This window comes from Camelus ferus, chromosome 33, assembly GCF_009834535.1.
Source record: "Camelus ferus isolate YT-003-E chromosome 33, BCGSAC_Cfer_1.0, whole genome shotgun sequence".
NCBI classification, from domain to species: Eukaryota; Metazoa; Chordata; class Mammalia; order Artiodactyla; family Camelidae; genus Camelus; species Camelus ferus.
Window position 1 is genome coordinate 326011 of NC_045728.1, and position 27739 is coordinate 353749.

General features: G+C 53.0%; 1 protein-coding gene across 1 annotated transcript in view; it reads right to left on the bottom strand.

The window, feature by feature from the left end:
• GLB1L2 (galactosidase beta 1 like 2) overlaps positions 1–18366 on the bottom strand; it is a 30822-nt gene extending 12456 nt beyond the window's left edge. The window contains exons 1-7 of the mRNA XM_032472464.1: positions 18241–18366; positions 9082–9279; positions 8101–8169; positions 7418–7513; positions 5391–5499; positions 875–967; positions 202–283 (exon numbers count right to left, since the gene is read on the bottom strand). Of these exons, the coding sequence (XP_032328355.1) occupies positions 202–283; positions 875–967; positions 5391–5499; positions 7418–7513; positions 8101–8169; positions 9082–9279; positions 18241–18326 (733 nt within the window). The 5' untranslated portion in view covers positions 18327–18366. The remainder of the gene's footprint in view (positions 1–201; positions 284–874; positions 968–5390; positions 5500–7417; positions 7514–8100; positions 8170–9081; positions 9280–18240) is intronic.
• Positions 18367–27739: the final 9373 nt, after the last annotated feature.

Sequence of the window (27739 nt, forward strand, 5' to 3'; positions counted from 1 at the left end):
GTGTGGGGACTGAGAGGCCAGCCACAGGGTCTACCCAAGTCCACCTGTCCCAGCCTCCCCTACCCCCTGAGGCCCAGACCCACGCACACAGGAGAACAGGCAACAGAGAACTCCGCTGTGGCTCAGGCCGTCTGGGGGAGCACAGCCAGGCCAGGGTGCCGCCCCAGTCCCCCATCCCCTACATGCCCAACAGGCAAGTACCTCCATCCATGACCCCCTTGCTCAGGCCGTCCTTGTTGTCTGAGGTCAAGAGCAGCTCCACGATACCCCGGTCCTCCAAGGCCTGTGAGGGATCAGACAAGTCAGCCTGCCGTTCCTCAAAGGAGAGAAAGGGGGAGAGTCTCCGCAAACGACTGTTCTGTGCAGAAAGCTGCCTGCATTTCAACAAAGCTCCAGTCAGCTTGAGCTCCCACCGTGGCACTCCCGACTGCACCATACACTGGACCCAAATATCTGACTCCACCCCAGGGACCCTCATTTAACCGGCAGAGCATGTAGCCCGAGCACAGCGAGTTGAAGCAACTCCCCATACGGAGCCAATGTGCGGCGGAGGGTGCGGCCACGGCCTCAGGTGCCGGAGTGAGAGCAGCCCCCCAGGAAGACCCCCTACCACTGCCACCCAGTTAAGGATCCTTTACCCTTGGCCCTGGCAACACCACGTGTGAACTGTGCTTCCACTAATGTCAACCAACAAAGGGTAAACAGGTGAGGACTCTGTGGAACTAAAGGGAGGGAGAATGGGTTCACTAATTAGTAAATGGTGCCGGGAGATGTGGTCTTGACCGGAGAGGAGCACCAGACCCGCACACCACACCAGAGCCCGTAACACACCCCACGGAAAGAGCATGGAGACAGGGCCCAAGCTGACGCTTACTCTCTTGACATAGGGCATGTAGGCAGGGTCTCTGTTATAGGAGCCATACTCGTTCTCCACCTGCACAGCAATGACAGGTCCTCCGTACCTGTACTGGGGAAGAGAGAAACGGTCAGGGCATGGGTGTCATGGGAGCCACAGAAGCTCGTCGCCGAATACCAGAAATACATCCCACTTCAAAGAGCAGGTCTCAGAAAGCTTGGTGTATAATTGAGTGACGTCAGAGGACATAGAGCAGGAGGCTCCAGGACCCTGTTCCCCTGTGGAAACATCAAATAAACAACTACACACTGACTAAAATAACTTTGTAGGGGCTTTGGAAAGAAGCCAAGTGTTTAAGCAAACAACTGAATGCCCAATCAAGAAGAAGACATTTTTCAAATGGCAGGAAATTCCATGGTGTCCCGCCCCCTCCCTGGTATCTCATGGTACAGTCAGAAGGACCCACCCCGATTACAGTCCCCTTCCCCAGGATAGAAGGGACAGAGCTTGTTTGCAACATTCAGAGCTGTCTGTAGGCTGCCCGCTGCCTGGTGGACTAGCCGCTGCTATCTGACTTTGAGATCAGACAGAGCATATTGGTACAGTTTGGACCTCTGGCTGGGAGCTGCAGAAGACAGGCATGGCCCACAGCATGTCAGCACTCTTGGGGACCAGCACCCAAGGATGCCTGGCGGCAAAGTGTCACAGGCAGAGGAACACAAAGAACACCTCAGGCCACAGGAAGAAGCCAGGGTGAGACTCTGGGAATCAAGGCATAAAAGCAGCTGGGGTAAATTAAAAATAAAATAAATAAAAACATACACACTAGCCGGATAGGATACATGCCAAGGAAACATGTGAAATGATCTCAAGCCTTCATCCCAGGCTGATCTCCAAGAGCCCCCTGAATAGTAAAGGTGTCCCTGCAGACTGCAAGAACTGGGAGAGGGGCTGTTTCCTCAAATGCCCAGTTTTCAACCAAAAAACATGGCATACAAAGAAACAGGAAAACATACCTCATTCAAAGGGACAAAATAAATCTCCAGAAACAGTCTCTAAAGAAACACACCACTGAACTTACTAGACAAAGATTTTAAAATAACTGTCATAAATATGCTCAAAGAGCTAAAGAAAAACATGGACAGAGAAATCCGGAAAAGGACATACAGACAAAGTGAGAGTATCAATAAAGAGACAGAGACTATTACAAAAACTAAACAGAAATTCTGGAGCTGGAAAGTACATTATCTAAATAGAAAAATTCACCATAGGAGTTCAACAGCAGATTCAAACAGGCAGAAGAAAGATCGGGCAAACTTGACGACAGGTCATTTTGAAGTATTGAGTCTGAGGAGCAAAAAGGAAAAAGAAAGAAGAAAAGTGAACAGAGCCTGAGGGACTTAAGCAACATCAGTAAACAGACTAATATATTCAGTACAGACACCCTAAAAGGATAATAAAGAAAGGGGCAGAGAGATTATTTGAAGAAATAATAGCTAAAAAACCTCTCAAATTTGAGGAGACATAGATATACAAATCCAAGAAGCTTCCGTGAACTCCAGGGAGCATTAAATCAAAGACCCATACCAGTACACATTATCAAATGGTCAGAAGCCAAAGACAGAGATTCTTAAAAGGAGCAAGAGAAAAGTAACTTGACATGGACAAAGGGTCCCCAACCTTGCAGGACATGTGGTCCTATCCAAAACATCCATAAGACATTCAGTCCATAAGACATTTAATTCATGCCAAAAGGTCCTTGAAATTTGGTCCTGTCCAAAATGTCGATGTGCATACTTGGACCATGCCAAATGGTCTTGGACAAGACCAAACATCAAAGACCTTTTAGCGTGGACCAAATGTCTTATGCACATTTTGGACAGGACCAAATGTCTGCTAACCATCCCCAATAAGACTATCAGTGGATAGCTCATCAGAAATCTTGCAGGACAAAGGCAGTGGGATAATATATTAAAGTGCTGAAGGAAAAACAAAAACTACCAGCTAAGAATTCTATATCCAGCAAAACTATCCTTCAAAAATAAGAGAAAACTTTAAGATATTCTCAAACAAACAAAACCCGAGGGAACTCATTACCACTAGACTTGCCTTACAAGAAATGCTACATGGAGTCCCTCAAGGTGAAATAAAAAGATGCTAGACGAGAACTCAAAGCCAAATGAAGATATAAAGTTCTCCAGTAAAGGTAAATATGTGAAAAAAAATGTACAAACCAGCACTATTAGAATTTTAGTTTATAATTCCACTTTTTATTTTTACAGGATTTAAAAAGACAAATGCATAAAATAATTATGAATCTGTATTAACTGGCACAATATATAGAGGTATAATTTGTGACAACAGTAATAAAAAGGGGGCAGAGCTGTAAAGGAGTAGAGCCTTTGTGACTGAAGTTAAGCTGGTGTCAACATAAAACAGAATGCCATAACTTTAGGACAGTATATGTAATCCCAATGGTAACCACAATCAAAATATCGACAGAATATACACAGAGGGAGATGAAAAGGGAATCAAAACTTATCACTAAAAAAAATCAACTAAATACAAAGAAGGTAGTAATGAAGGTGATGAGGGATAAAAAAAAAAACTATAAGACATACAGAAAACAAATAACAAAAGTAAGTGCTTTCCTATCAGTAATTACTTTAAGTGTAAATGGATTAAACTCCCCAACCAAAAGACACAGATTTGCAGAGTGGATAAAAAAACAGTATCCAACTATGTGCTGTCTACAGGACACTCATGTTAGATCTACGGACAATCACAGGTTGAAAATGAAAGGATGGAAAAAAATATTCTATGCAAATAGTAACCAACAGAGAGCAGGGATGACTAATACCAACCAAAATAGACTTAAAGTCAAAAGCTGTTAGAAGACACAAAGAAGGACATTGTATAATATACATGGGTGTGTGTGTGTGTGTGTGTGTGTGTGTATGTGTGTATACACACATACACATATATACATACATATATATATATATATTCACACAATGATAAAAGGGTCAATTTAGAAGATATAATAATTATAAACATATATGCACAGAACATCAGACCTCCAAAGTATTTGAAGCAAATATTGACAATTAAAGAGGAAAAAGTGGCTCTATAAAAACAGGAGATTTCAACGCCCCATCTTCAGTAATAGAACAACCAGATGGAAGATCAGCAAGGCAAGGATACAGAGACTTGAACAGTACCACAGACCAAATGGACCCCACATGTGCACGGAGGACACAGCACCCAACAGCACAGAACACGTTTTTCTCAAATGTACACAGAACACTCTCTAGAATAAACCATATGTTAGGCCACAAAACAAGTTTTAATGAATTTTAAAAGACTGAAAGCATATGGAGTATCTTTTCCAGTCAGAATAAGATGAAACTAGAAGCCAGCAACAGAAAGGAAACTGGAAAATTCCTAAGTATGTGAATAAACAACCAGTATCTCAAAGGAGAAATTACAGGGAAGTTGGAAGATATCTTGATACAAATTAAAATGAAAACAACAGAACAAACGTATGAGATGCAGTGAAAGCAGTGCTCAGAGGGACATTCACAACTGTAAACACATTAGAAGAGATGAGAGCTCTCAACTCAACAACCTAACTTTTCACCTTAAGGAACTAGAAAAGGAGAAACAAACTAAACTCAAAGGTAGCAGAGGAAGGAAATAATAAATTTTAGAGCAGAGAAAATATACAGACTAGAAAAACAATGGAGAAAAAGCTACAAAACCAAGAGCTGGTTCTTTGGAAAGATCAACAAAATTGGCAAAACTTTAGTCAGATTAATAGGAGAGAAAAAACTCAAATAACTAAAAATCAGAAACAAAACAGATGGAGACACATTTATACTAAAAAAAATTTACTCCTTGCTTATCTGAAAATCACATTTAATCGGGTATCCTGTGTTTTATTTGCCTACCATGCAAATGACCAGCAGTTCCTTTGATCTGTGTGTGCTGGGAGTATCCCAAACCATTGACTCAAAGCAGTTTTTACTGATGTTCTAACTTCTTGGCGTCACACTTCTTATTTTTACAGAAGCAACTGGGTTAATTACTTTCATTCCTGCTTTTTCACTGTTTCCGATTATTACATGCAATGTTAAGATACTCCCCAAAATTCGCTTTAACGCCTATGCTTTGAATGTTAGGTGTGTCATGCGGCACCTTTTTGGTAGCAGAAGGATGTACCGTGCAATGTCCTCAGTGGTAACTTTACAACTACAAGAAGTCCTGCCGTCCCCCAGGCAGGGGCCTCCCCACGTACACTCCCCCCAGCAGAGCAGAGCCACTGGGCTGTGGGGACACAGACGGGGGTTTCCAGTTATCCGGGCGTCAAGGGCCCCTGGAGGCAACACTGAAATAGACCTCCAAAGAGACCCCGCCGTGGGGAGGGCTGGGCCCTGTGTCAAAGGTGCTGCGAGCCCCTGGCCTGAGGGCTCCACCCAGGCTGCGGCCACCACTGGGGGACGGGGAGGGGGAGGGAGAGCGTGCCCACCCTTACCTGGAGGGGCACCACCCTGGACATCAGGTGGTCAAAATAAAGGTCCACTGCGTCAGTGAAGCCCTTGTAGGTTGTCCTCAGCCTCATGCCGGAGTCCTGGAGTAGCCAGCTTGAACAAAGGGGAGGGTGGTTAGTTTTGCTGTCTGTGGGTTCGCCCTGGGCAGGGTGATGCGTGACAAAGAGGCAGGGTCAGAGAGCTTGGGAACGAGTAAGGACCTCTGAGCCACCTCCACTGGGCGGGGGTGGCAGGCAGGATGCTACACCACAGACTGGGGGCAGACACCGCTTGGATCAGGCCTGGCACAGCCCCGCGCCCCCCGAGGTCACAGCCCCGCGCCCCCCGAGGTCACATGCTTGCCTCCCGCAAAGGGCACAGCCCTGCATCCCCCGAGGTCACGGCCCCGTGTCCCCAGAAGTCACAGCCCTGAGGCCACTCTATTTCCAGCTTCAGGGCTGGCTGCCAGTCAGCGTGAGAAAGGCTTCTCATTGAACTCAAGGCCCAGTTTTCAAGCGTTTACTCCAGTCTCAATACAAAGGGGTGAGGAGAATGGAATGAGGAATCACAGGGTCAGAGGACACAGGTGCCACCTTCCAGGTCACCCAGAAGAAGAAGCATGAGATGCAGCTGAGAGGCCAACTCTGGTCCAGCCGCCTCCATGCCCACCTTCCCCTCATCAGTATTCAGAGCCCACTCATGGGAGGAGCTGGAGACCAAGATTAGTCCCTCCTGCAACCTGCCTGTGTGACCTTGCTCCCCAGGTGAGCGGAGCGTCACTCCCAGAGCTGGAGCCAGGGTGTTTCCCCTCTCACATGAAATTCTGAGCAACACTGGTATTTTTACAAGAGGCTCTGATGCATCTTTCATCCTGATCTGAAGTCTGGAACGGGGTCAGAAAGCCATCGATCTGAGTCAGGTAACCCTGGACAAGGAGACGGCAGCTCCCTCGGGTCTGACCCCGTCTTATCTAGAGAGCTCTGTCTCTCATCCTCACCGGGATCCTGTGGGATTCCCAGTGCTCCCAGCTCGCCCCCTCCCCGGGGCTGCCCCACCACCACGAGCCTGTCCTCCCCGCGACCCAGACCTGCATGGACAGGTGAGTGCAGGGAGGTCTGAGCGCTGGAGCCCCTGCTGCTACTCGGCCAAGACTTAATCCTGTCCTCCCCCCATCTCCCGACTGGGGCCTGAGCCAGAGACATCGCTGACACACAGGTTTCTAATCCCCAGGTGTGGGGAGGCCACTCTGGCTGTGTGAGCCTTGCTGGGGGTGCCCTGGCCAAGCTGAATGGCCCAGGGACAGAGGAGACTGCTTGCCTGGGCCCCTAGGGTGGGGCGGGGTCACTCTAGAGATGAGAGTGTGAGGGCCCCCCAGGAGAAGGCCCAGCAGACAGAGCAGACGGGACCAGCCTCCTCCCCTCCCCTGCCAGCGGCGGGGCAGGGAGGGGAGGCTAACTGGCTGGAGCACTGAGGGTGGCTTCCTGCTCACAGGAAGACCTTTTTGCTGGAAATCAGTGGCCCCGAGGATGAGGACGAGGACTGGATGTGCTGCCCGGGGACTCTGGCCCAAGTCCGCATCTGACCAGACACACTGCTGACCCCCGTGGAGACCACACACCACGACGGCGCACTAAGGTCTGAGATCTGAAGACGAAGGAGGAAGCAAAGCAGCTGCTTCCCCTACACTTCCTCACAACACTGGGGCTTTAAAAACCTGCTTATCAGAAAGCGAGGCCGGTCAGGGGCAGACAAATAACCCGCGGAGTTCCGGCTCCACACGGAGGCCCAGGGCTGGGAGGATGGCGGCCCTGCTGCTCGCCACAAAAGGACCACGTGGAATCTGACCAGGGCCACAACTGGGGCATCACTTAAATGGGCCACTTATTCTGAAAAGGAACTTCAGGACAGAATGAAAAATAAACTTTGACAATGAAATTAAACCTACATTTCTGATTAGCGTTTTGCACAAGCACAGAATTCAAGTCAAGCCACTGCCGGAGGCCCCACCGCCCCCACCCCCAGCCCCACTCACCTGGGCAAGCCCCCGAGGTCCAGCTCACTGCAGACGTAGGGGCCCGGACGCAGGATCACCCACAGCCCGACCTCCGCGGCCAGCAGGACGAAGGCCCTAGGGAGCCAGAGTCACCAGCGCTCAGGCCTCAGAGCCAAGGGGCGGACAGCTCGGCACCACCGCGCCCCCTCCTCGCCTCCCCTCTTCTCACAGGGCTGGTGGCACTGAGGGCAGGACGCGGCCCCCACACACAGAGCAGGGGACACCCCCACCAGGTCACAGCAGAGGCCCCCAGCCTAGGACGTCTGCACAGCTCTCTGGGGCAGGAGGAGGGGCACAGAGGGGTACGGGGGTCCGACAGGGAGACTGGCCCGGATGGCCTTGCGGCCCTGGAGGGGCAGCCCCCGTCCCCGCCCAGGCGGCCAGAACGCATGGACCGCACTGCAGAGGGGGGCCCACCCCGGGGACGGGGCCGGACACCTCTGGGCACGGGGAGATGGCCTGGGCCCTGGGAGTAACAGGGTCACCACGGGAGCGAGTCCCCCGGGTCCTGGGAACAGGCTCCAGACCCCAGTCTCTCTCTGGCTCTCGGGGGGGTGGGGGGGGGAGCAGAGTGCAGACGCCCGCGGTCCCCGCCCGCCCCAAGGAGCCCCGCCCCGCCCCGCCCCGCCCCGCAGGGTCGCGGGCGCAGCAGCAGCACCTACTCCAGGTCCAGGTTCCCGGAGAAGTCGAACTTGCCTCTTTCTGGCTCGTGGAGGTTCCACGGGACGTAGCTGTGGCAGGAAAGAGAATTACAGGCATGAGCTGTTCATTTATTCCACTTCATCTCCCTAAAAATTAGCACTTTCTATCCCCAAAACCCGTCATGACGGTTGAAGATGTGTTTCCTAGGTGCACTGTCTTAATGGTGTCAGCACTGGAACCGAGAACTAATTGAGGAGATTTAGGGACCTCAGAGAAACCAGGGTAAGCCACCTCCTGTGGGGGGGGGGTGAAACAGGCCACAGGGGAGCCCGAGCGCGTCCCCCTCCCTCCCAGCCAGAGAAGTCGCTTCAGAGGAAACCCAGTTCAACGGAGGGTAAGAGGAACCCTCAATCATCAGCCCATGTTTGCCGCCGCCTCCAGAATCCCAAACCCGGTGACAGAATGGAGGTTCTTACTCTAAAGAGAAGACAAGGACACGAAGCAGGTCCTTTAAGGGACCCCGCTCAGGAGGCAGAGGCGTGGAGTCACACGTGGTAACAGTAAGGATGGCGGCTTCTCTCCTGGACCGGCCCCCCCCCCCGCCCCCGCTGTGGTGGAGCCTCCCCCCCCTGCCAAGCCTGCACAGGTAAAGGGAGAGGCTTGCCAGCTTCCAGTTCAGACTCAAGAGATTATACAGATTATCTGGCTTTAATAAAGCAAAATGCTCACCCTGCAATCTTGCCACCGGCTCCAGGAGCCCTACCACATGAGGACATCCCCCCCGGATCAGAACTCACATTTGCAATAAAAGGACCTTATTAGGTAGTCTTCCTGGAAAATTACACACTTTGTTCAGCTATGCTGTCCTAGCTCAGAACATCCCTGTAACTCTTTTTAGAACTGTCTTCAAAGCCAGTCCACAAAACACCAAGAGGCCCGGGACGCAGACCCCAGGACCTCTCCCAGGAAAGCGGCCTGGTGGCCAGGGCGGCCGCACTCACGTGGTCAGGGTGTTCAAGCCGCAGGCCCTCAGCTTCAGCAGGCGGTCCCTCCAGTACTCGCGGGGCACCCGGAAGTAGTGGATGGAGCCCCCAAAGATCCAGAAGGTGGAGTCCTCCAGCATGAAGTTCTGGCCTTTGGCCTGCAGCCCCGAGTGCCGGTGTCTCAGCCACGTGGGGACCAGGCCGCGCCAGCTCCACCTGCAAGGAGAGCAGTCGTCGGACGCCCATCCTGGGGGGCGAGCTGGTGTCCAGGCAGTGAGAGTGCAGCCGGGACAGGCTTCCTCTTGCCCGGTGTCCAGCTCCACACCCTCACCCTCCAGCCCGTGCACAAGACACACGTGGTGTTTCACACGGAGAATGTGCTCACAGCAAGGAGGAAGGGTCACACTGCACGGGGAGGGGTTTTAGGGCTGAGAAGCTGCCTGTGGGTGCTGGGACTCGGGGGGGAACTCGGGGGAGGACCCGGCTTCCTACGATGGCCAGCTTGACGAGGCCATCTGACTAAACACCGAAGCAGCGACTGCTTGGAACAGTACCTCCGAGCCACCTCATGGTCACAGCTGCCGGGCGTGAGGGGCAGAGACCTGGAAAGAGGCACCTGGTTAGGAACGGTGTCAGCTCTTGACCAGATTCCAGGTCTTACTGTGACCTGAAGATGGAGTGTTGGCCCAGGGACAAGCCGGCAGGACAGGGAGCCCCAGGGCGGGTTTGGGGGACGCTGGAAAGTCTTAATCCTGGAAGAAGCACCTCTTGGCATCTAGCGGTTTGGCCATGGGGAGGCCCTCAAACTGACCCTGAGACTCAGGGCTCCAAGAACCCCTCCTTCTCTGCTGCGCCCCATCTCCTGACGGCCAGAGGGAGCAGCGAGAGAGGTGGGAGCAGGAGTTTCCAGCCAGGAGTTTCGGAAAGTTGGAGACACACAACCAGAGTGAGTGCATCTGGTGCGAAAGCAGATTTTCCTTTGCTTTAAAAGTCCCTAAACCACTCTGGTCTTTCCACTCATTTTGAAACAATGGCTAAAACCACACGCTGGTTGAAACAGTCACGTGAGAACCAGAAGTCCTGACTCCAGACTCCCCTCCAGGACGGCTCCTCCTGCAGCGCCTCGGGTGGAGGCCCTGGGCGGACCCGCAGGCCCATGGCCAACACCCACTGAGCTTGCGGGCGGGCCCCTCTCCAGCTCTGGGTGCCCCCATCTCCGCCACCAGCACTGGCCTCCTTCTCCCACGTGCCGGTGGCTTCTCCTCCACCTACAAGGCCAAGGGCCTCAGCTCTGACTGTCCACATGCACACTCTGTGCTGTGGAGCAGCCAGGGCCCTGCTGCTCACTGGCCGCAGTCTTTAACGGTTCACACTTCAGCAACTGCATGTGGCGCACACACACAGCTGCTTGCACGAGCGTGAGCTCCTCAGAAAGCCCGCTCCCATCCCGCCAAAGCCCCTCCGAGCACCCAGCCCTGGGAGGACCCCGACATCTGCGGCCTCCGCCACCCAGGCAGGCCGGGGAGGACAGCTCCAGTCCTGAGAGCTGCAGGGAGTCACACACACAGCCACACGTGCGCGCGTGAGCGCACGCGCGCGCACACACACGGCAGGCCGGCTCTGCAGCAGGGACCATGCAGCTCCAGGGCCCCACACTCAGGAGGCCCCCGTGAGAGTGAGCTTGGGGCCTGACAAGCAACCCCACACCCTGATGGCACAAGACGTGGCTACAGTGGCCACCACGTCACCACATGCAAACATATCCCCACCCTGAAAGTCTTAGTGATGCTTAAACGAGGCCCCCGTTTTCATCATGTGCTGGGCCCCACTGGGCAGCCGGCTTCATGACGACAGAGGACAGCGGCCAAGTGCACAGGTAACTGCTGAACGAAGAACCCACCTAAACCACCTAAACCAGCTGGGCAGAGCCGGAGGGGACTTCGTGGAGAAGAGGGCGCTTGAACCCAGGGATACAAGAACACACAGTAAACCGGGGGCAACAGCACAGACGTGAAGGCCAGTGTCCTCGGGGAACGGCCAGCAGACGGGCGGGAGAGGGTGTAGATGGTCCACTCCAGCCCGCTGGCCTCACCACACAGCCAGCGCCTGGTCCTTGCCGGGTCCATCCAGAGGTGGGGACGCTTCCCTGCGATGGCAGTGGCCATGTGTCCACTGACGCCAGTCATGAAAGGCTGGGCGGTACCTTGTATACTTTTCTGTCTGTGTCCTTTCTCCAGTCACTTGTTTCTATTGTGTTTTGTGTAGTAACAGACTGGGAAGCACGGCTTTGGACGGGAACCGTGGGCGGGCCTGGGGCCACTGCGACACATGGACGGACGGCAGGCTCGCTGACCAGGGCACCTGCCTTCTCTCCGGCCGGAGCTCATATTAACACCTTCTGAATTCCTGTTGCCTTTGTCTTTGCTTCGTTGTGGGTGAGCAGCCTCTCGGTCCTAGAACAACCTGGACAGCGGGCCTCAACCCCGACCTGATCGTCCTCTGGACTATTCTGCTCTGTCTGCAGCCTCCTGAGAGGCTCCTGGCAGGAGGTCCCGTGTCAGGACCCTGGCGGGGCCTCACACAGCCTCACGGTCTCCGCGATCCTGTCACTGGCACCCCTCCTGCAGGCACAGCGCAGGCTGCCAGGGAAACGTGGAGCAGAGACCCTCCTGGAGCAGGGGTGTCATCGGGAGGGGACGGGGGAGGGAGGGGGGAGGGAGGAGCCTGCTCATACTTCACACCATCCTTGAGGACAGAGGGCACGGTCTGCAGGTCACGGGATGTGGTCAGAGGGACCGAGTGGACACGTTTGGTTGAAAATGGGCAGATGAGCAGGTGACAGTCTCACAGCACCCCTCCCATGAGCCGGGCCCACAAGTGGGTTCCCAGCCGGTGGTGGGGGAGGGCCAGACCCCATCCCCTCCTTGAACAAAGTGCGCTAATCAGGACAGGCCTGGAGCACCCCCTGCCCTGCCGCAGGGCGTCCCTGCGTCCCCTGTAGGTGCAGCAAATGGTGACCACGACTGGGTCGGGGTGGGATAGGCGGGCCTGCCATGGGGTCACACAGACGTGCCCAGATCCAGACAGGCTGGCGTCCACGCACCCAGAAGCGGCAGAGACAGAGTCATCAAGCCCTGCAGGGTGTTTGTCTCCAGCAGCGACAGGGCAGCACTCACACAATTTCAGGCTGACCAAGGCTGTGGACAAGCTGGTATGCGAGGTAGGACCCTGCAGAAATGGTCCTCAGTTCGGTTCCCAGAACCTGAGTCCCTGCTGGTCCTGAGGGTTGAATGGCTTGGTTCCACACATAACATGCACTTGCTAATCTGAGATGATGACTTAACAAACCCAATTTCCAGGTGCTCTGGGACCCACTAGGGCCCCTAAGCAGAGGGTCAACGGAATCTGGGTCGAAGGCATCGTACTAAAGATGCTGACCAAGAACGCTGTCACCTCTCCACCCGTCCAAGTGGCCGGGTTCACTCAGACGGACACGTTAAACTGCCCGGATGACACATCCTCACTTGGGTCCAAAATACAAATTTCTGTCTATCACTCTCAAGATTCTGATGTGGCTCCAATTTCCTTGGCCACCCCAACCCCCTGAACTGCCCACCGGGGATGTCTGGGCCTTGCCTTCAGCCCTGTACATGCCCCCTCAGCTGGGGAAGGAGGGACCACCCACTCCCTGGCCCCAGCCGGTGTCCCTAATGCCTCTGCTCTAAAAGACTGCCTCCTGGATCAACCCTTGGGCCCCAAGGACTTCGGCCCCGGGAGACGGAGCTCTGTGTGCAGGCCTGGCCCAGCTTCCTGGATGTGCTCCTTGGCCTGGGCCTGAGGGTCTGGTTCCTCCTTTGCTGGGAGAGGTACTGAATACTTCCAAAGGGCTTGGCCTTCCGTCCAAAAGCAAGCCACTGATTCCGCGGGGATGCCCAGTCGTCCTGCAGCACCACTCAGGTCTGTGGCGTGGCTGCGGCTCCAGGAAGGCCCCAGGCACGCCAGGCACTGGCCGGCACCAGGCTGCGGCAGGTCAGGTGGGGCCACATCTAGAGACCACAGGGCTCTGTGCGCAAACAAGCGTGTACCAGAGAAAGGCTTGAGACCCCCTTGTGAAATGACGATATCGCCTCCTTAGTGATCACCCACACAACAACCACAAAAGTGACCTGACGTTACAAGCCGCCGCGCTCTTTCTTTGGGAAAAATTTCCATTGCCAGCATCGTAAACAGAAAGAGTGCCACATCTGAGCCCCGGGGGAGAGGACGGCTCTGTAAGATAACCCCAAGGGCTCCCCTGACGACGGGCTTCCACACTGGGAGATGCCTGCGGAGTCGGAAAAGAAGGACTTCATCAAACAGGGGACAACGTGGTGAACAGCCTTTAAAATCCACCACATGGGGCCGACAGACCTGGGTATGTAAGAGTGGGGCTCGTTCTTACAAGATCGCTCTGAGCACAAACAGAATTTCCCCGTCAGGTTCAGAGCGCAGCCCGATCCAACAGAAACGGAACATGATGTTGATTTACTTACTCTAACTTATTTTTACTTACTTCAAATGTCCGTCAGGATTTAAAATGAGTATCTCCAAGGGTCAGCCATTCTAGGCACAGAAATACACCCAACAGATACTCCCTGCAACGTTGCAGCAACCGATGCCCAGGAGGAGGGCTGTTTGAATAAGCCTGAGCCTCGGACACAAGGGGAGACGCTACAGCTTCCGGCCTCTGTGCGGGGCCCCGAGAGAAGCGGTTGCTGGGACCTCCTCCGGTGGGGGAGAGGGCGCCCAGGGGCCAGGACCGGGAGAAGCTCATTTTATTCAGCTATTCCATCCTCTTCACAGATGATGCAGGCACAAAGTAAATTTGGCATGAACACACAATGTGCTTTTGTAAGGGGGGCCCGGCCACCGTCCTGCAGCGGGTACCAACCCATAGTCACCACCCGAGACCCCCTCAAGACAGGCCTGCCTCCCCACCATGGGCCTCTGGGGACCCCACCCCGCCCTTCCATCCCAGGGGGGGCCCCTCCCCAGGGGACTCTCTGCCAACACAGCCTTTAATATCCAGGCAATCAATTTAAGCAAAAGGTAGAACGGAGTGGAGAGGAAGCAGCAGACGCCCCCTCTCCAAAAGAACTCAGCAGGATCAAGGGGGCGGGCGGGGGGGCGGACTCCAGAGTCCTTGGCAGGTACTACATGTTCTGAAAAGATCTCTCTAAGCTCCAGCATCTCCCAAATCTGCATCAGAAGAGCACTCAAGGTGACATAATGGAAGATGAAAAGCTTTTATCTCACCAGCCCCTTACCTGCACGAAGAGGGAGAGAACTCCTTGGCCAACTTCCTGATACCTGTGGCTCCTTAGTGCTGAGTTCCCAGTGGTCTCCTGGGACAACACACCCTCACTGTCTGCGTGCTTGCTGAGACCCTCTGGTCCCCTCTAGCTGCCAGCTCGGACTGTCCCGAGACTCTCAGAGCCCACGCCACCCTCCGGCCCAGGGTGGCTCAGACACCTCCTCCCCACCTGTGCCACTGCCTCGGGTGTGAGCTTCCCCCCCAGGGGTCAGAGGGGTGGCACTTCCACTGCCAGATGAATAGGACAGCGTGCAGAGAGCCCCCCCAGGGAACGCAACTCAGGCCTCATGCACAGAGCCCAGAACAGGCAAAACTCATCAAATCAGTGACCTCTCAGGAGCCCAGGATGAGAGGCAGAGCTGTGCACTTGCCCTTCGAAGACAGACTGGCCATGATTCGGCCCAAACAAAGTGACCTGGTTCTGTGGCTGAGTGACCCATCTACCCCAAGGGGTCTGGGGGGGTCCTTGTCCTCTGAGAGGATCTGGGGCCTGAGATCCAAACAGTGCTGGGGCAGGGGAGACACAAACGCACCAGAGAAGGCGAGAGGTGTGTGGTCTAACTGACGGCCTCCTCTTTGCTGACTCTGCCAGCTAAGCTCTCAGGTGTGATGGGTGCCGAGCTAACCAGACCACTGCTCAGGGATGCACTGATATTAAAAGAAAGCCCTGAGTGGGCACCACGCCCTGACAACACCGGCTCGCATCCCTGTGTCCAGGCAGCTGGAAGAGGCGGGAGAGTGAGGCCCAGAGCCGTGGTTCCCTGACATAGACCCACGCGTCCTGGACCTCAGACAACATGCTGACAGAAGGAGGCCAACGAGACAGAGGATGTACCTCAGGGTCACACTTCTGAAAAACTCTAGAAAATGCAAACTAATGTGTGGTGGCAGAAAGCAGCACGTCACGGCTAGGGAGGTGGGTACAGGGAGACGCCAGGGCCTCGCAAGCACTTTCTGGGGCTGATGGGTACTTTCACTATCTTCACTTCAGCGGTGGGTCCATGGGCAGGTCCACATATCAAAACCTGGCAGATTCTCCCTGCCAAACACGTGGTTATTGCATGACAATCACCCTGCTATCAAGGTAACTTTTTAAAAGACCTTTCTTCAACTAAAAACCAAAGGGTAAAATCTTCCTGAAAAGTCCTCACGGTCCTCCTGTTTCTTGGATATGATGTAATCAAACAGCTGTGATTGACCAGGAACCAGCCCAAGGTAAAGATCATTTTTTAAAAAGTGCAGCACTATATACGACAGCTAAGAAGACGTGGAAGCAACCTAAATGTCCGTCAACAGATGACTGGATAAAGGAGCTGTGGTATATTTATACAATGGAATACTACTCAGCCATAAAAAATAATAAAATAATGCCATTTGCAGCAACATGGATGGACCTAGAGATCATCATTCTATGTGAAGTAAGCCAGAAGGAGAAAGAAAAACACCATATGATACCACTCATAGGTGGGATCTAAAAAAAGAAAAAAGAAGACATGAATGAGCTTATCTACAAAACAGAAACAGACTCATACACATAGTAAACAAACTTACGGTTACAGCAGAAGGGAAGGGGGTGGGAAGGGATAAATTGGGAGTTTTAAATTTTCAGATACTAACTACTATATATAAAATAGATAAGCAAGTTTCTTCTGTAGAGCACAGGGAACAATATTCAATATCTTGAAGTAACTTATAATGAAAACGAATATATGTATGTACATGTATGACTGAAACATTATGCTGTGCACCAGAAATTGACATATTGTAAACTGAATATACTTAAATTAAAAAAAACTCAGACACAAAAGCTGCAGCCGAGCAGCCCCTCCCCCATCCAAATACCTGCCTCTGATCCTGACAGCTTCGCCCCACAAAGTCATCAGCCAAGTAGCCAGTCCCCAGGAGACCTCTGTCCCACTGGCCACACCCACATCCCCAACACCAGCTGGCAGAGGCCCCACCTCCCACTCAGTTAATGACCCAGTCAACCTAGAGTAGGGCAGGGAGAGGAAGCCACAAAGGATGTTCTGCTTAGGCCCCCAGACGTAATCCCTGCTGTCCAGCGCAAGCTGGGTGGAAGGCCCCCTGGGAGGGTGATGCAGTCCAAAAGACACCCGGAAGACGAGTCATCCAGAGGACGCTAAGAGGCGGCCCTGAGCTAGGTTCAGAGCCGCTCTGGCCTCTGTCTTACCTGCTCAGAAAGAAGGCTCAGCGGGAAAAACACCTTTCCTAAGCATTCCCACCGCTTCCGGGGCTCAAGACACAGCCGTTCTTTCTCTGTGGCTCTTCCCAGCAGCCCCAGGAGCCCCAACCAACTCCTACTGAGGCCACTCCACCCGGGGACATGTTCACTCACCCTGAGAGCCCAGGCTTCCTCATGGCCACTCGGCTGCCTGACACCTTGCCCTCTGTCCTGCCAGACACCCACAAGCACCCACCCCCACTTCCCCTGGATGGCCAGGGTGTACCACCTGCCTGTCTCAGGCCCCTCAGAGCCACCCCCCAGTGACCTGTCTGGGTCCCCTGCAGAACTGCCACGTCCTTGACCTCCAACAGTGGGCACAGCACATGCTCCCTGCACACTTCTGGCCTTTCTTCCTGGGGGACTGGTTCCTGGACATCCTGCCGTAGGCCACAGGTGCTGAGGAATCCCCCTGGGTTTTGCATCAGCCTCGCAACTACAGGTGCCAGGACCAGTCAACCAGGAAGGGGTAAGTGGCCACAGACAGGAAAGAAGACATCTTGGGAACAAGTGGAAAACAAAATACCCCTTAAATCTTCTGGGCCCCAGAGTGAGAAGCGCACCATCTCCTTATCCCAAACAACACCGTGACGTCCTACCTCCCAAACAAAGACGACACCTAGGTCTTGGAAAGGGGTAATGGGAAGAGTCAGGGGCCCTCCATCAAAAGTGTCCCTCCCTATCTCCTGGAGGAAGTCCAGAGAACCTCCGACGGGGACAGAGAAGAAGCAAAAGATAAAGCCGATGGTGGCATGCCTGCCGCCAGGTCCAAGGGCTCAGCCTTCAGCTGCAACACTAACTTTCCTGCCAAAGCACTGGATACTGTGGCCTGCCTTCCCAGCAACACCGGAGGTTTTGAATATGGAAAGTGCGAGTCATTGACCTCAAAGATAGGGTCAGGGCTGTAGCATCCTATAAACAGACACAGTTTAGGAAAATTTGGGGCTCCAGCATCCACACTGGCTGTGGGTAAATTATTCTATCACTAAATGCACCCCCAAACATTTTGTAAGGGGCTAGTGCAGAGGGGTAAGCCGGTGACTGGTGGGAGAGTGGAGAGAGAAGGCTCATCAATCCTAGAACAGGGCAAATGCACCCAGGGTAGGATCTTGGAGGACCCTTGGGACAGCGTCCTTGTGACTGCACTGGGCAGGCCAAATTGACCTTAGTGTGAGCCCTGGAGCTCTGGCCTCTGCCGAACAGAGAAGCCTAGCACTAGGCTTGGCAGGAAATGTGGGGACCTGGGAGAAGAGCAGAGGGGGCTCCTGCAGGAAGACTAGGGGCGCGCGGCTCTGGGGACGTCGGAGAGGGGTCTGAAGGCCCGTTCTGCGGACCTCCAGGAGGAGAAGGAATGGGGAGCCCTGGGCACAGACGCCCGGGGACCGGGAGCGCAGCACCTGGCGTCACCCAGGCCGCTGGGAGCGCAGAGGTACCGGGTGCCGGCGCTCCAGATCAGAGAGGCTGGAGAGCGGGTCCCGTGGGGACTCGGGCTTCGCGGGCGGCGGTGCGCGGGCTCATGGGCTGGCTCCCCGGTGCGAGGGGAGGCGAGAACGCAGGTGTGCAGGGCTGGGAGTCTGCTCACCTGCGGAGCACCAAGAAGCTCAAGATGACCAGCAGCAGCAGTCCGAGTGTGCGGCCCGGCCGCCGCCGAGCGCTCCACGTGGGCATCGCGCGTCCGCGGCTCCTTCACCTGCTCACAGAGCTCCAGCCAGCACTCCGCTCCGAGGCTGGCCGCGGGGGCGGGGCCGGTCGCCGGGGCAACGCGTCCCCGCCCGCCCGGCCGTCTGCGCTCATTAGCTGCTGCCCACGGTCCCGCCCCCGCGCCGCTTGGCCTAGCGCGGCAGGGGCGGGGCCTCGCCGGAGAGGCGCCGGTAGGGGCGCAGGTAGGGGTGCTGGTGGGGGTCCGGCGGTCTGCAGCTCCCCCGCGCCCCGGGTCCCCGCCTGCCTCCCGCGCCCCGAGAGGACTCCGAGTGTTGGGGGCTCCTTTCCTGCTCGCGATGTGCAAACAGGTGCAGGCGTACAGGGCGCGCATTGCACACCCAGCCCTTGCACACTCGCAGAGCACAGGGATGAAGTCACCCCGCTGCGCTGCATTAGCGAGCAGGTGCTTAAAGGCTCCTGAAAAGCCAACACAAAATCTTAGAACAATTCGGGGGTTGAAGTAAAAAATTTCTTAAGTGGTGACTTATGTGAAAAGCTAGAACATTTGTAGCTTAGTGTGGCTCCTGTTCAAATAGGGCGGTGCGGGGTTGCGAGGGGAAACGTGGAAATATTTTCCGATTTTAGTTCCACAGGTCTCGTTCTGGACCTGACGCTCACCACTTTCAATATTTTAACTTTAAAAAAGTGCAGATAAAACCTCACAGTTTAGGAAAGGATGGATAAAATTCTTATTCTGGCACAGAATTATGTCACAAAGGACGTTGTGTAATATATGGGCAAAATTAATATTTTCTAACCATCACAAACCCAACTTATCCCAAGAACAAAATTCAAATTTTACTGAAAGAAAATCTGAAACACTTTCTAAGGAGGCTGATGTCTTTTTCACAGCATCAGAGTTTCTAGAAAATGTCCCCATTGCATGCTTTAAAACCATTCCCTGCGCTCGTACATAGCTTTGGACTCATAAAGCTGATAAGAACACAACGGATTTTACTTCTAGAACAAAGACATGCAGAGTTAGCGTGAAGGGTCCCATTTCTAACATTAAGCAAATATTTAGTCAAGTAGCAAAAGGTAAGCCAACGAGAGGCAAAAACAAACGCACAAACAAGAGCAGGGGAGGGGCTGGCGGGGGAGGGTGACTCAGAGCCAGAGAGGGGCACGGGGTGGGAAGCTCAGAGAGCAGTACCTCCCCCTAAGCACATGCGCCGAAATCAGTACCTTCTTTCCACTTCTAAGTCATAAAATTGATTGGTTGTTGTTAAGACTGTGATGAAAATATTTTGACATAACTGGGGTAGAAGGTAGCCCATGAGACTGGGAGGCAGTATCAGCCATTAGTCCCCTTTCGAGCTGCAGAGGCCCATCCCCAACACACCCACAGTCTCCCCTGGGGCTGAGCAGTGAGCCCCCACAGTCCCGTAAGTCGGGGCACCCTTAAGTTATTTAAACAGCACTGGCATCTCCATTTTTTCCCGGATAGTAGTAAAACTTGTTAACACGGGCTATAAAAACCCGGAAATCCTCAGGTCATCCCTGTGTCCTCTGTTTTTATTTATGGAACAAAAATGTAAATAACTCAGTGCTAAAGAAAAAATCATGACCTCTTACCCTGCTGGGACGCGCAGACCTATGAACACACCCTCCTCACGGCTTAAAAACAATCTTGCTTTATGTGGACTTAGTGATGCCAGGATGGCTACAGAGGTGGCACTAACAGAGGTGTGTTTGCTGACGAGCCAGGACTTCTGGTTTTAAAATATTCACAAGATACTCCTTTCCGAAATGTTTGATGATCTTGACCCGAAGCAGAACATGAAATCCTCAAATCGCTGGGAACAGAAGCTGCAGTTGAATGAACTGGCTGATGGGCTGTGAACAAAGCGGTCTGGCCAGGCGTGTGGGGCGTGAACCCTGATTCAGAGCCATCACGACCCACACAGGCTGCCTTTCTGGTGCCGGGGGGTCTGGTTCAGAAAAAAATTTAAAAAAAGTTTTCCTAAAAAAATGAAGTCCCATGGGTCTCCTCAGCCCACCACTCTGAGTCAGAGCTCCAACAGACCCAGAGAGGTGAGTCCTTCCCTGAGAGTCCCTGAATCCCACATAGCCAGCGGGAAACAGAGGTGTGAGCACAGAGCCCAGGGAGAGGGAAACTGGTTATCACTGGGAGCTAGCACACGGAGACATGTGAGAAAACCAGTCCCATCAGACTAACTGCATCAGCTGACTCACTCTTCATTTTCAATAAGTAACAAACGGGCTTATAGGTCAGACAGTCACAAGTCCTGCTTCTGAGCTACTGCCTTAAGTATGACGCACCTGAATTTTAGGAAAACATGTGACAAAACCCCTCCTGAAGTCACGAGGACAAGATGCAGAACGTGGCCGCTGTGGCAGAGCAGTCACTCGGGCCCCAGCCAGCACGTGACCAGATCAGGGTCCTGGGGCCCGGACTTCCAGCCCCTTTGCTCTGGGTCCCTCAAGAAGTCAAGTTATCACATCACGTTGCCAGAGTCTTGAGCAAAGAAATAGGGACATAGGGAATCCCAGGAATAAGCAAGGAATTTCAACCCTGGACAAAAATAAAGTAGAAAATCCTCATCGCTGGAAAATGAAAAAGGAAAGCAAGGCCCAGTTCAGATGAGCGATCCAGGCCTCTCCCCCACAAGGTGCACTGGAGGGGCTGGAAGGGGACTGTGTGTTAGGAAGGACTGCACCCACCTCATGCTGGCCATGCTGGCCCCAAAATGCCACTTTTCAGCTCAGTCTTTGGGAGGCCGAAAAGCCAAAGATCCTGACCGCACAGCAATTCCTTCATTAAGAAGAAATCGACCGTGTTTAACATCCACTGTGCCTGAATGGTCTTCTAGGTGCTTGGGGTACAGCAGTGGACAAACACAAAACTTCTACAGAGGAAGAAAACAACAAGAACGAACAAACAAATCAGTAAATTGCAGCCTTTGTTCATGGGCAATAAATCCTATGGCACAAAGGAAGTGGGTGAAGGAAGGAGGATGGAGGGCCAGAGGGTGCACAGCGGAGGCCTCCCTGAGAAGGTGTCACGGAGCAAAGAGCTGAGGGGGAGTGCTCCTGCGCACAGAGGCCTGGACTGGAGGAAGCGCCATCCGAGCAGAGAGACCTCCAGTGCGAACGCCCTTGGGAGGCACAGTACACGGTGTTCCAGGACCTGCGGGGGTGGGGGCCTGCAGGGGGTGAGGCCAGACAGGCCTTCCCGGGCAGAGCTTGACAGTGAATGAGACGGGAGCCAGGGCAGGCTTTGGACGGGGCATCAGCTCTGCTTTAAAAGATCGCCCTGGCTGCTGGGAGTGAGCAAGGGCAGCATGAAGGAGCTCAGATTGGGGGCTACTGCAATAGTCCGTGTATGAGATGGTGCTGGCACAGACGGGCAGGAGCCATGGTGTGGAGGGAAGTGTTGGAAATATTTGTCAAGCAGAGACAAGAGGACTGTTGTGATTCCTGGGTGGTTTGTGGGGTGAGAGAAATAAAGAGGACTCGAGAATGACTCCAATCACTGGGCCTGAGAAAGGGAAAGAGCCAGAGGAGGTTTTCCACCTGAGATGGAGGAGGCTGGGAGGGACGCCTGCAGGGGAGTCTCCAGGCTCAGCCTGGGCCAGCTGGCCCTGAGACAGCTGCTAGACCCGAGTGCAGACACTGTGTGAGCTGTTGGACTATAGCCTGCCGTTCAGGGAGAGGTCCGGGGTGGAGATGGAGATTCAGGAGTCGACAGAGTTGGTATTTAGAGGCATTAAGCTGGATGAGATCCCCCGTGAAGGAAGAGAGGACGGAGAAGCGGACCAAGGTTGAGCGCTGGACACCTGACATGGAGAAAGAGGAGGAACCAGCAAAGGTGGACCGGAGGGAGTACCTATGAGGGGGCAGAACGTTCACCAAGGCAGTGTCCTGATGGAGAGACGGTCCCGAGGAGGAGGGCCTGCTGGGTTGCGTCCCCTGCGCCCAGAGGTCACGTTAAGGAGAGACTGGGGGTCAGCCGTGGCTTAGTTGGCGGAGGGTTTGGGTGATGGCGATGCAGGCAGGTGTGGTGGGGTTGGGGCGGCTGGAGTAGGTTCCAAGGGGGAAGAGGGATCTGGGAGTGAACAGAGGACGCGTTCCAGGATGTTTGCTGGAAGGAGGAATGAACAGATGGGAATGCAGCAGGTGGCGTGGGGCCTGAGTCAAGGGCATGGCCCTGCTTTCATCTCCACTGTAGGTGGGGCAGCCACGGCGAGCTTGGACACACAGTGATCGCGCGCAGAGGAGAGTGACCAGCAGCGAAGCAGGAGAGACCGTGGAGGAGTGAGCGGGCAGCACCCATGAAGAGGTGCAAGCGGGTGGGGCCTGTGGCCGAGGGAAGGGCAGGCTGGGCCTGTGACGTGCACGAGGGAGGCAGAGCGAGCTCCAACCAGAGCGGCAGGGCGCTGCAGAAAGGAGAGCCACGTTTGTCATCTGAATCTGTCAGCTTGCTTTGGTAAGAATTTACAAGGCATTTCTTTTTAATCTTTGAATTTTCAGCCATTTTGTGTCCTTATGTTAAGGTGTGTCTCTTATACACCTCATACACTTAGGGGTTTTTAAAAATCATGTTAAACTTTTACCTTGTTTTTAGGTTTTCAAAAAATATTTTTATGGTGGTAAAATACACATAATGTAAAATTTATCAGTTTAATCATTTCAAGTGCACAATTCAGTGTCATTAAATGCATTCACTTTGTTGTACAACCAGCAACACTGTCCCTCTCCGGAACTTTTCATTATTCCAACCAAAAGAAATATGTTTTCACTGTTGAGACACCAGGCTCCGCTTCCTTTTGGCCAAGTAACCAAAGTCAGGAAACCGCACAGGAGGATCGTCAAGGCACCGCTAATACGTGAATGAGGTTGACTTGTGCTCTGACTTGCTTCTAGGTTTCAGGGAAGTGAATTCCTGGAAGACAGTCCTTTATTTGATGCAGTTTTATAACCCGGGGGTTCTATCCTCTCTTTTTAGCCCCGCTCTTCAGTGCTTCCTCACCCAAACCACGTTCTCCGATATAACTAGGTATTTGTGGTTCCCGGAACGTTCCAGGACCCTCTGACACTTGCCCGTGTACCTCCCCTGAAATGCTGTCACGGCCGTCTGTGCCTGCAGGCATGCAGTTGGCTCATCCAGAGAATCTTGTGGAGCCGCGCTCTGCGCTCGGTGCTGGGAAACACGGCTGGACAGGACTTGATTCTGCATTAACTCAGGCACTGGGGTCCTGGAGGGAGATGGACACTTGTCCTTTACGTCTTTTTTTCTCGCACTTCTATTGAGACATCACGGACATGCACAGGAAGCATGTGAGCTGTGTGGCATGGTGTGACTGACAGACACCGTGACGCGGTGGTCACAGTGAGCTAGGGACTGTACCTCCTCTCACACAGACACAAATCAAAGAAATAGAAATTTTCTTCTTGTGACGAGAGCTCTGAGGATTTACTCTCTTAACAACTTGAATGCAACACATATCACAGTTATAATGTTGCACAGTACGCCCCTTGTACTGCTTTATCCTAAAACTGGAAGTTTGTACATTTCCACCGCCTTCATCCAGCTCCCCTTCCCCCACCCCTGCCTCTGGAAACCACAAATCTGGTCTCTGTTTCTATGAGCTTGTTTGTTTGTTTTTAAGTATGACTGACCCTACCGCACTGTGTTAGTTCCTGATACACAACACGGTGATTCGGTGTTTCTATACATTTCAAAGTGATCACCAGAGCCAGTCTGTTACGATCTGTCACCACACAGAGATGTGACGCAGTTCTTGACTACACGCCCCGCCCGGGACAGAGCAGCGTACAGACATGTGGTTAGCTTACACTGCTGACTTCTTAAGTTCAGATGCATTTTAACAACCTTGCATTTTCACCCGTTTTTGACGTATTTTACCTTTCCTGTTTGGTGTCTCCCCTAACTACTTACTGCAGATACAGACGATTTTATTACTTTTGTCGTTTAATCTTCTCACTAGCTTTATCATGGTTGGTTTACTACCTCCACTCTCTTTGCCTTTTCAATGCGAGTTCCCTTTTCTAATTTTCATGTGTCTGCTGTGGCCTTTTCTTCTCCCTCCGAGAAGGCCCTTCAACAGTCCTTGGGGCGCTGGCTGGGTGCTGCGATCTCTCACCTCTTGCTTGTCTGGCAGCTTTTGGCATCCCCCTCAAACCTTAACAAGAGCCTCACGGGACAGAGAGTGTTCTTGGTTGTAGGTTTCTCCCTTTCATCACTTTAAATATATTGTGCAGATTTCCCTTCTGTCCTCCAGAGTTTCTGCTGAAAGGTCAGCTGATAGCCTCTTGGGAGCTCCCTTTAAGAAATGTGTTGCTCTTCTCTTGTTGCCTTAAATATTTAAATATTTTCTATCTTTAACTTTTGCCATTTTAATTACAATGTGTCTTGGTTCCCTTTAGGTTGATCCTGTTTGGGACTCTCCGCGCTGCCTGGACCTGGATGTCTGTTTCCTTTCCAAGGTTAGGGAAGTTTCCAGCTACGATGTCTTCAAGTGTGCTCTCTGCCCCTCTCCCTCCCTCCCCTCCTCTGGGACCCTATAATGCTGCACCTGCTGTTGTCCCAGGGTCTCTTAAACTGCCCTCAGCTCTTCTCTTTTTTCCTCTCTGTTCAGCTTCAGTGACTTCCGCTGCCCTGCCTTCTAGCTGATCTGCTCCTCTGATTCATTTAGTCATCTGTCTAGTCCTTCCAGCGTATTTTTCATTTCAGTTGCTGTGTCTTCACGTCTATTTGGTTCTTCTTTACGTCTTCTAACTCTTTGTTAAAAACGTCTAACTTCTCACTCTGCGTATCCACTCTCCACCCAAGTTCTCTGATCATCTTCACCATCAACACTCTCAACTCTTTCTCAGGTAGCCCGCCTGTCTCCTCATTACTTAGTTCTTCTTCTGGGGTCTTAGTTGGTTCCTGCGTTTTGAACATATTTCTCTGTCGCCTCATTTTGCCTCAGTTGCCATTTTGTTTTTATTTCTATGTATCTGGTAGGTTGGTTACGTGTCCCGACCGTGCAGAAGTGGCCTCTTGTAGGAGACACCCTGGCCCCCCAGCAGCACACTCCCCTCCGGCCACCAGTGCCACATACGCAGGGCTGACCTTTATTTGAGCTGCGTGGGCCCCCCTGGGGTGGCGGGCTAGGACTGTGTCTGGTGGGTGTGGTTGGCCCCTAGGCTGCAGGCTTGCCAGGTCTCGCCTTGTGCAGGGGCTGCCGGCCACACTGGTGGGCAGGGCAAGTCACGAGGCGATGGCTGCAGGGCCCTGGGGGTCCCAGGGCTGGTACCGGTCCACTGGTGGGTGGTCATGGGGCTGAGGGTCCCAGATCGAGTGCTGGCCTGCTGGTGGGCTGGGCCAGTTCCCACTCGGCTGCTGCGGGGCCCGGGCTGTCCCAAGGCTGGTCCTGGCTTTGGATCCAGCCCCGCTCCTGTGCGGGCCAACGATGACTTTTACCTTTTAATCAGAGGATTTAGTCCATTTACAAAGCTGACTGTGGTCTCGATGCACCTGTATCTCTTTCCACTGTCTGATCACATGCTCCTGACCTAAGCTCATTTTCCTTCTTCGTCTTCTACTCTTTTGTCCCTTTCATTCTTCAGTTTTCAGTTGTTGGGTCTTTTCCATTCCATTTATTCCCTTTGGCTTTGTTTCAAGTTCAAGCACCACGTACGTTCGTTAACAGCTACACCATGTTGACTGACGCGCACGTTCAACCAGGCCTGAAGTCAGTGTCCAAGAACTGCAGGGACCTGGGGTCCCAGTGTTGCCGCCTCTCACCTCACCTGACTTGCCCCCAGCCTCATGGTTTCATACTGACTTTACCCTCAGACTCTGACTGAGAGCTCTCACTCGGCAGATCCTCCCCTCGCTCTCGTCCTTTCCCGAATCCCAGGCCTCCCTCTGGGGTCAGTTTCTTTCTGCTGACAGTACTGATCTTCAGGGCACCTCTTCTCACCCAGGGCTTCCGCAGAGACAAGCTGCAATGCCCTAAGGCATCCACGGTCTGCGTGAATCTCCTCCTCAGTGTGCATCTGGAATGACACCATAAGGAACCAATCACTGAGGCGTTTCTGTAGGATTTCATTCTCTCACCGAACCCCGCTGAGAAAGCCAGCTTCCCTTGTGGATGCAGATAAAACGCTGACAAAATCTTGTGGCTTTTGTTTATGTGAAAGTCTGTATTTTGTTTTCTTCCTTTGTTTTGTTTTTCTTAAAGACCGTTTTGCTGGGTAAAGAACTCCAAGCTGTGCGTGTCCTTCCCGAAGCATGCGGAGAGTATCACATCTTCTGGGTTGTGCTGCAGTCACACCTGGGAGAGGCTGGCACAGGGCTGAGGCCGAGTAGAAAGAAGAGGTGTGAGTCAGAGACACATGTTCACACGTCTCTGAGCCTTGGTTTTTCCATCTACAGAACGGGCACGTTGCTACGGTTTACAAGTGATGCATATATTACATCTGAAATATAATACGTCCTCGTGATCTTCACAAGCCTTATCTCTGGTTTTCTCCGTTAGTCTGTAATTTACCCACAGACACCATGGGTTTGAGTCTAAAGCCCCAGAGAGTAAGGGTTTTTGTAGGAGCCGTGTGGTTCAAGGTAGGGTTCTCCTTCAGCGAGCCAGTCATTCACAGTAGTGGGAGAGAAGACTGGGACTCCTTTGTCTTCATCCCAAACAGGAAGACTTCTTCCTCCCTTTGGACACCAGATGATTTGCCAAATTTCTTGAAGCCCCTAGATAAGCTGTCTAACAAAGTGAGAGGCTCTATTGTGGTGCAGTGGTTTGAATTTAACCAGGGCCTATATTTTGATTATAAGCACAGTTGGCCCTCCGCATCCACAGGTCCCACATCCACAGATCCAGCCAACTGGGAAACAAAAACATTCAGGAAAAAAAATTCCAGAAAGTTCCAAAAAGCAAAACTTAACTTAGCTGTAGCTTGGCAACTCTTTCCTTGCATTTCCGTTGTGTTAGGTGTTATAAATGACCCAGAGAGGATGTAAAGTACAGCGTATGGGAGGCCGTGTGTAGATTTACGCAATTACTACATACACCACTTTATATACGGGATTTGAGTGTCCACGGACTTGGGGTCCACGGGGGTCTTGGAATCAGTCCCCTGCTGATACCAAGGCAGGATGGCATGTGGCTAGTCTCCAGTGGTGTCATCTGAGAAAACTGGCTGTGGAATTCAAGCATTTGTGGCTTAGCCCACCAGTATCTGTCCACACCCACTAAGGGCTTCGACTGCACCCAGAGGCCGAGAGGTGAGACACAGTGTGTGCCCCCCAGGCTCTGCTGTCACACACATCAGAACCAAACAGCCATACTGCCGTACCGTCTCTGATGGGACGTGACCCACCAGGTCATCTTGGAGACACA